The sequence below is a fragment of the Amphibalanus amphitrite genome, unplaced genomic scaffold, assembly GCF_019059575.1.
Source record: "Amphibalanus amphitrite isolate SeventyFive unplaced genomic scaffold, NRLGWU_Aamphi_draft 000474F_arrow, whole genome shotgun sequence".
Classification (NCBI taxonomy): Eukaryota; Metazoa; Arthropoda; class Thecostraca; order Balanomorpha; family Balanidae; genus Amphibalanus; species Amphibalanus amphitrite.
In genome coordinates, this window is record NW_024881968.1 from 461,739 (window position 1) to 470,441 (window position 8,703).

Below are 8,703 nucleotides of genomic sequence, written 5' to 3' on the forward strand. Positions count from 1 at the left end.
TGAGAGAATAGTCATACCAAATTTCGCGGCGCTACGCGCCGCGGTTTTCCCGCTATCTGCGAAAAACCTCAGGGGGGGGCGGATATCCGCCCCCCCCGTCGGTGCGCGGGTTAATCCTTTAAATATTACATTTTGATTTATCCTTCACAATACCGAAGTGGCCGCCCCCGCCCCTTCCGTTCCTATCCCGTTCCTTCACTACCCGACCCGTGCCTTCCTTGTCCCATCTCGTTCACATGCAATCATGTTCTGCAATATGGCCATTACGCATCCTTTCGTACAAAGTAATTTCCTTTATTGATGGTCAATCAAGCGACCAAAGAACTCCAGCAAAAATGCGCAGGTACTAGGCGTAAGAGGCGATGAAAGAACTCGAGCGCCTTCTGATGAAAGAACAATGTAATACAAGCGTTGTTTCAGTGATACTACAAAAGACTAGCGGTATGCTCCTCACAAAAGAAGTAACAATATGGCACACAAGGTCACGTTTTTGTACAACTCCCCGTGATAGAGATCCTTCTGTCTTCACGGCAGCTCATCAGGGCGGATCAGAAAACCACACCTCAGTCCACTTCCCACCCTCGGGCAGAATCCATTTCACACATCAGTCAGAGTCCTCGGCACAGTCTCCGTGTCGCTTCCTCCGCTGGATCATGTTGTAGACACAGTACTTCACGTCCCGCCACGTGCGTGAACTCAGAACCGGTTCCTCCTTCAGCGCGGCTCGGCAGTAGTCCAGCCCGGGAACCACGAGCTTACGAACGAACCAGTTCATTCTCCGTTCGACGGCTTCCTTCTCCTCCTGTGACCAAGGCCTTCGTTTGTAGTTCGGGCGTCCAACAGGTGACCTCCTGCGTTTGGTGCCCGGGTGGTGACGTAAGGCTCCCTCACGAGGAGCAAACGGGGTGTGTTCACCAGCCGTCGTGGAGTCACTCTTATCGAGAGCGGTACGCTCCCGCTCAGCCCTGGCGTTGTCTTGGAGGTGTTCCTCAGAGCCTCGGGGAATGTCTTGAAATAAGGAAGACGATGTTTGCCTGCCAGTGTTGACCGCAGGATGTTGAGGACTTTCGAGGCGCTGCCGCTCAGGTTGATTGAGGTTTTTGGACTGTCCTCCAGGTGTGCTGGCACTATTTTGAGGTGCTTCGGTTGCGGTACGTTCTATGCCGCTCTCTGGATGCTCCGTCCGCTTGAAGTGCTGATCCACAGGTTGACCGTCGCTTCCACGATGTCCCCCAACCTGCTCGTGGTTGATACGCTGATTATCTGGGATCAAACTTCTGCGGTCAGGAACGTAGCCACGCGTTTCCGCTCGCGCCACTTCCGTTCGCTCCGATGTAGTTGCTCCATGACTTGCGGAGACTTTCTCTGTGAGCTGTTGATGTCTGAGGGAAGAGCGTCGTCGTCCGTCCCTTTCCGAGGTCCCCAGCCTTGGCGAGTTGCCGGTGACGGAGCCCGACTTACCGAGAGATTCCTCAGTTATCACCCCAGTCATCACACGCCACTGGCTCTCGTACAGATCCAGAAAACCCACAGCCTCCTGTTCCAGCTTCGCGTCTTCGGCGGTCTTCGCGAGGGTGATCAAGATGCGGGCGCACGAGCTCAGGGATTTGCCCACGGTCCTGGCGAACGCACGCGCGTTGTGTCCGATCCCTCGGCGTCTCGCCAGCCTCCACACCGCCGATGTCAGCTCCTTGAACCTCGTCGGGCCGAGGCACGACTGCAGCGACACGCCCTCGCGGCGCTTGCGAACTTCGACAAGCACTTCCCCCAGCTCACGCATCCTTCGACAGATCTTTGCCTTGTCGATGGCCAAAGGTCCCAGCTTTGAGAGCACTTTGGCGCCGAACTTCAGGATGAGCATGTCCGTTTTGCAGGCGACGCCAACGCTGTCAGTTTCCATTGACGCCAGCAGCTCATCGAGGCTCACGCTGGCAGGGCTCTCGCAAAGCCTTTGCTGTTGGGGATGCTCCATGCCATGGACCCTCATCTTGTGTAGGAGCAGCGTACTTCGTAAGTAGAAACCGAAACACTGGTCGCATGATGCATACTCATCATTTCGTGCACACTCATCTTTCTGCACAGTATAATTCCTTTTCCACTTTCGTTTCACCGGGATGATTTCACCTTTACCAGCTGCCATCACCTTGACATTATGTTGAAAATTGCCTCTTTTCACGACACTTAGCCACAGCTCCTTTCTTTCCTTTGAATACTTTGGGTATTTCAGCGCGTCAATGACCTCTTTTTCCTTTGAGTGCCTTCTCGCCAAATGTCGCGAGATTTTAAACACCTCAGCGCCACAGTACAGGCAGGCACACCGTCTCGTGGGCTTTGGTCTCTTCTCTGCATCACGCTGCGCCGAGGAGCGCTTCTTTGTCGTTCTCTTAGCACCGGACTTTGCTTTACCTGCACCAGCGCGGGTTCTCTCGCCGGCAGAGGGTCTTTCTGCAGAGCTGGGACGGTCAGTTGGGGTGTTCTCGCTCCCACCTGGTTCTCCATCGCGCTCACCCGGTCCGGGCGAGTCAGCGGCATCCTCCGGTTCCGGTTCGGAGGCGGGATCCGGTTCCGGTATAAAGTCCAAACACAGGAACGGATCGTCTGAGAAAGAGAAAATGAAACCATAAAAGTATTAGCTATACACAGAAAGCACGAAAGTAGGTACATCAAACGATGCATACGTTTGGACTTAACTGGGTACAAAAATTAAACAGTCTGGAACAACATATTTTATCAGCTCTCACAAAATTTTCTACATTTGCAAATCAGATTGCCAAAGATGAAAAAAGTTCATGTCACCAGCAAAAAATTCAAATATAAGCCTGGTACTTTAGCATGACATGCAGTACAATGAGGATGCATACCTGAGGCAACGGCTGCTGTCACAACGTCCAGCTGGTGCTCATTTCCATCTTCGTCCCGGAGGACGAACCCCGCTGCCACGTCAGGCACAGCCTCTGGAATAAAACAAATTTACTTATGTTATGGCATGTAGGTAGCCCTGTGCAAAAAGTGACTAAATACAATCAACAGAACAGCTCTCAATCAACCTGCTCAGCAAAGCTTCTACCATCGAATCTGCTGATTTTGCAATTGAGTTACCTACATACTTCATGGTAGAGCAGAGAGGAAAACAAGTAGGACATGCATGGCCATCACAGAGCACTTGTGAGATTATCATCATGTTTTTATCAACTTTCACAACACTATGAATACCCGTGAGGTTTGGTGAGCTTGAGTTTCAGAATATTATAGGAATTTATGTGTCAAAATGACTAGCAAAGACGTCGCCCTCCTGGCAAGGCCAATAACATACATTGAGGCCACTAAAAAAGCTATCCCAAGGTACCTATTCCCAGCAAATACCTAGCTACAAAGTCACAGAACAGCAACACTGACAGAAACGAGACAGTGAGTGCCGGGAAGGTTGGTTCACAGACCACAGTCCACCTGCTAGTGTTGAGTCTCTGAGCAATTAACTCACCATCTAATGGCTCCTGTTTTACATCATGTAGCTCAAGCTCTAGAGAAGAGGAGTTGAGCTGTGAGATGCCTGGAAAAGATGACATTAAATGAGTCAATTGCATTGATTGACAAAGGAGCATTTGTATACAGTTATGAAATGTCATAGAACATAAAATCATCAACATTAAATATACAGAAGCTGTGTTCTATTGCCAGATTAATTTCAAATGTTTCAACCATAGAACCTAAGTTCAGTCTTCAGCAGAGCACCAAGAAAAAAATCAAAAGTTACGTACCTGGCAATTGCTCCAATGAGCCAGCATCTGTGATCCCTGGCTCTAACTTCATCATTCATATAATGAACATAAGCTGGGTGAATATCCTGGAGAACCAAATTAATGGGTAGTCTGCAAGCAGGTATTTCATCATCAATTGCACCACAACAGAAACATTAAAACGCAGTTCACACTTGCCCGTAAGGTCTGCCGGTGACGGGCCCGACACCGTCAAAACGGCCGAATCTGACGGAGCGACGGCCGTCAGGTCGACGCGCATGTGTGAACCGGCAGCGTTTGACGGTCGGCAACAGCTGACTGCGCCGGCGCCGGACCTGACGGCCGTCGCTTTGGAAAGTTCAGCAATGTTCAACTTTTGACGGTGACGGACCCGTCGGTTTGAATATCTGCGTATTGGAGGAAGAGGAAAAGGAACGTTTTCATGCAGCATTAAGCTTATATGCATTTTTAAGAGTATTAATACCAATTTCCATCCATTTTTTAGATGAAAGTGTTTATTACGGCACGATATCTTGAGATTTGATCCCTGATTTAAATAAGCGAACCTATGTGTCTTTCGTTTAAATAAAATTGCAGCAATATTTGACATAAAAATGTAAATGCGTGGTATTTTATTTCTGTAATTCAAATAATATTTTAACCTCTCGGCCTCCCCATCCCCTTCCCCTATCTGCGTCAATCTCGAAAATGGTGCGCCATTTCTGTCACAATATATGGCAGCCAATGGGAGCTACCAAATCTCAACTTTCGTTCGACGGGCTGCAGGCCGTCAGGTCGACGGTGACGGGCCCGACACCGACAGACTGACGGTCAAGTGTGAACTGTGTTTAATATGGCAATGGCAATGGTAGCCCTAGCATCAAAAAGTCTTTCTTTTATGCTACAGCTAATGCCTAGTGAGAACACTAGGTACTGAATAAATCCATATTTTGGTGGACGTCTCGCCTCTCGGGGAGGTAAATGAAGGACACATATTTTGACACTGCAACACAAACTGTAGTACAATTTGAATGATATTATTTCAAATTCTTGTAGGTTTGAAATTATTGGATTCCGCAAGGCATACGTTTTTTAACTTGCATTATTTTTTTCTGGTAATTCAGGGACGGTTACTGCTTTATCTATAGCCTTGTGCTGCACAGTGCACTTGGCCCTTGACTTGCCCTATACTCTGGACTTGCCCCGCAGCCACACCTCTCCCGAACGGCCACTCCTTGGGCCACTCATATTTCAATTTGCTCTCCCCTACTTGCCCAACTTCCCTCCCCCCACGCACACTAGCCGATTGAAATCAAGGTATATGAAAACCTTGACTACCTTGATTTTCTTATAGGTATCTTGATAAAAACATGATTGAAATATTGCGGAAATGTCAACAAACAAAACCCAATGCGTTCCGCCACCGTGCCTAAAAGCAAAAACAGCAAAAAAAAGTTCGTCTTGGTGCGCCATATTTGAAAAGCTACCATATCTAGCGCGAATATGAAGCTAAATTATTTTCCCTCCATCGCTAGAATTTCTTGGTTGGAGGTCGCGATTATGCAAATACCTATGCAAATATCAAATATGCAATATGCATGTGCTTACAGTCAAGTCCTCGGGGTGAATAACTGCCTCACTGGGCCATGATCTTTCTTAATCCTCCCACGCCAAAGCCAAGGAAATGCTCTGGTGCTACCAATAGCTTTAGGGCGCTACTCTGCTATGACCCGAACCCATTTCAGACTTATTTCTTCTGGTGACTCATCATATTTCAAAAAGTGTTGGAAAGCCTAATTTATTTGCGATACACTCAAGGGTGACATTAAATTCAAGGGAACGTGTACTGTTCAGTCAGTGCTCATCGCCTTACGCCCGACCCACTTCCCTGAGCCCTGATCGGCGCACAGTGGCCCTTTTTCAGAATTAGCACGCATAAATTCAAAATATTTTTTTTCTTCTTTTGAGTAACAAGCAGTCTAATCGTGTGCAAAACATTCCAAACTATCCGATGGTGCCATTTTTACCTCCTAAAAAATAATTATCTTTGGTAAAACTGACCGCAAAATCGAAGTTTGTCGAGAGGCGCGCGGACACCACCGGCGGACCCTAAAAAGTAGGGTGAGATGAACATCAATTTGTAAGGCTTTCGGTGAGAAAATATTAAAAATTAGTGGCATGGCTGTGAAGCTGAGTTTACGTAGAAGCCCTAGAAACCACAATTTTCATTGTATAAACTTAAATAGACGACTTTTGCCGAATATTGTGGACACAATAACAGGACAATTATTAACTGGAGATGGCGGCATACATATGAAGCTTTATGTTAAGTAACACACTCTGGGACATATCGTATTATACATCGTTCGAATCGCCGATCTCTTCTGACCATGTCCACCAAAGGGCATCGCGCCATTTTGCGCCATTTTGCTTCTACGGTGAATAACGTGAGCCAGTTCAGTCCGCGAGCGGCTGTGGCTCCTATTCGATACGACTAAGCTCATTGACCTGGCTCGAAGCTGGTGTCACCTGGTGGGCGCCTAAATGTGGCTTGACTTTTGCCATAAGATGTGCTTATTGAAATGTCATATAGGCATAACGCTGTGCTCAAGAAAAACTGTCCGATTTCTTGTCGCGTTTGATGTCCAAGCCGCACAAGTCCCGTGGTCGGCTTAAGATCTAACGTCAAAAGCGCCTATGTGTTTGTATTGTTCGCGTCGCGCTGACCTTAGTTGCTGCCCGGCCGGGGCCGATTAACGGTGGCTGGCAACAGCTGCAGATCCGGTCACGTGACGCCCTGAGGCGTCCTGGCGGTCAGTGCAGCGCGGTCGGCTGGCGGGCTCGCCACACTTGCGTTCGGAGCGGCCTGGGCCGGCGGGCGAGCCGTGCGAACGTGCGCCAAATATTGGGCCGAGCGGCCTGTCGCTGTTGGGCCGAATCTCCTTGGGCAGTTCGTTTCTTTTCTTGTCTTTGCATTGGCAGGGAATACGTCCTTGATCACGTGGTGATGTCTTGCACCACTTTCAGGTAATGTGGGAATTAATGCGTGCTAATTCTGAAAAAGGGCCACTGTGCGGCGGCCGGCTAGTACTCTTGCCCGCGCTCACATACGTGCACGTTACCCCGGCAACGGGCTATTGACCAATGAGAAGCGAGAAAAGTGTTACGTCACTGCGATTTTTCATAGCGCTGTTCGGCAGCCGGCTATTTTGTGTGCAGGGTATGACGTATTTCGCGAGCCGACGTCACAGGCGGTGACGTCGGCTCGCGCGCGAGCCGAGCGCCAACGACAAACTAACGGGAACCCTCGGACACCCTCGGGGCATAAACCGCGGAGTAGCATATTGAGCGAGTCTTATAAGGAAAATTCATATATTTTCGTTTCTCAAATGATAATCAGGGTGTCTCTTACCTTTTTACATATCATTTAGGCTTACCTAACACTTCAGTTGCCAAATATCTGCAGTTTATTCAAGCGAAGGTATTTTCAGTAAATATCAATGGTATAGACCGAAATCTTTTGAATAAAAACTCCAACCAACAGAAATAAAAATAACTTAATTTATTCCAACCATTTCCTCCAAATGAACAACATAAAAACTCACTGTTACACACATCATTCATAATAAAGCATACTAACACGCCGCTTTTGACAATTGCGGCGTCGAGTGGCGCGCTGCTAGCGCTCTTTTTAGACATGTATGCAGTGCCTTCCCTCTGTAACATTGTTTCTGTCTCGTCCGCAGGACTAGATATGTCCAACATTCACTGAATTCCGAATACAGAATATCGAAATGGCGCGCATGCCTATCTATGTTGGACATATCTTAATTTGCAATCAAGCATAACGTCGAAACCCGAGCCTCGAACCATGGCAACAGCCTGCCCATTCAGCGGCTGTGAATACGTCGTCGCTGCAGATACCGCACCTATCGTGGTCGTACAACTTCTTCAAATGCACCAGTCCGAGGCCCATACCCGGCCTACAGTGAGCATTACTGCCGAAAAGGTCACCAGACCGCGCGTGACAGCTGCCGGATCCAGCGAGGACTGGGAGTATTTCACCAGCCGATGGACGGAGTACAAGAAAGCCACCGGACTCACCGATACAGACTGCGTCATCCAGCTGCTTGAATGCTGCGACGAAGGCCTCCGCAGGGACCTCACCAGATTCTCGGGGGGCTCCCTCTCATCCAAGGACGAACAGACTGTCTTGGCCGCAATGCGAAGTCTCGCCGTCCGCGAGGAAAACCTCGCAGTGGCTCGCGTCCAGCTCCACAACATGACGCAGGAGCACGAAGAGCCGGTCAGGGCGTTCGCCGCTCGTCTTCGCGGGCAGGCGGCTGTCTGTAAGTTTCACGTCACCTGCGAATGCGGACGGGTCGTCAGCTACCAGGATGAAGTCACACGCGATACGCTCGCCAGGGGGCTAGCGGACAGGGATATTCAACTGGACCTCCTCGCCCAAGGCCAGACACCGATCCCCCTGGAAGAGACCATTCGTTTCGTCGAAGCAAAAGAGGCTGGTAAGCGATCCGCTCAGACGCTGGGTCAGTCTCAAGGTGTGGCCGCCGCCCGCAGCCAGTACCGGCGAGCGAAAGCGAGCATCGGCGAGCAGGAGCGGCGAGTATCAGCTGGCGATGCTGGCCGTCAACAGAGTTCAGTCGCAGGACCGGCCGACGTCTGCCAATATTGTCGTCGGACAGGTCATGGCGTAAAAGCCTCTGTCGCGGTTCGCGCTAAATCCTGTCCCGCCTATCGCAGCCAGTGCCGTCATTGCAGACGCCGGGGCCACTTCACCGAGGCCTGCCTGCAGCGACAGGCAGCCGGTATCGCGACTACACATCCGGAGGGCGATGATGACGCTCCCAGTGACGCTCTCTGTAGCCTCAGAGACTCAACGCACGACACGGTAGCTTCATGCACCGCCGCAGCCATGCGGCACCACATGTACGACGACATCACC

The 8,703-nt window shown here is 49.8% G+C and overlaps 1 protein-coding gene across 3 annotated transcripts; it reads right to left on the reverse strand.

Moving 5' to 3' along the window:
* Positions 1-273: 273 nt before the first annotated feature.
* On the reverse strand, positions 274-5,174 carry LOC122392210. Of its 3 annotated transcripts, none has more exons than XM_043386823.1 (5): positions 5,140-5,174; positions 3,759-3,869; positions 3,482-3,550; positions 2,862-2,954; positions 274-2,598 (listed from the first exon to the last, which is right to left on the reverse strand). In XM_043386823.1, the coding sequence occupies exons 2-5, from the start codon at positions 3,811-3,813 to the stop codon at positions 605-607; spliced, it is 2,211 nt and encodes a 736-aa protein (XP_043242758.1). In that variant the 5' UTR covers positions 3,814-3,869; positions 5,140-5,174; the 3' UTR covers positions 274-604. The 3 variants fall into 3 exon arrangements, with proteins under 3 accessions (XP_043242758.1, XP_043242757.1, XP_043242759.1); XM_043386822.1 differs by having other exon boundaries at positions 5,076-5,174; XM_043386824.1 differs by having other exon boundaries at positions 5,012-5,146.
* Positions 5,175-8,703: the final 3,529 nt, after the last annotated feature.

What these genes read in the sequence shown, in the direction of transcription:
- LOC122392210 (XM_043386823.1), bottom strand. Translation starts at nt 3,813, where the DNA reads ATGATGAAGTTAGAGCCAGGGATCACAGATGCTGGCTCATTGGAGCAA. An exon ending in CTCATTGGAGCAATTGCCAG is followed by an intron (nt 3,551 to 3,758) that starts GTACGTAACTTT and finishes CATCTTTTCCAG; the next exon opens with GCATCTCACAGCTCAACTCC. An exon ending in GACAGCAGCCGTTGCCTCAG is followed by an intron (nt 2,599 to 2,861) that starts GTATGCATCCTC and finishes TCTCTTTCTCAG; the next exon opens with ACGATCCGTTCCTGTGTTTG.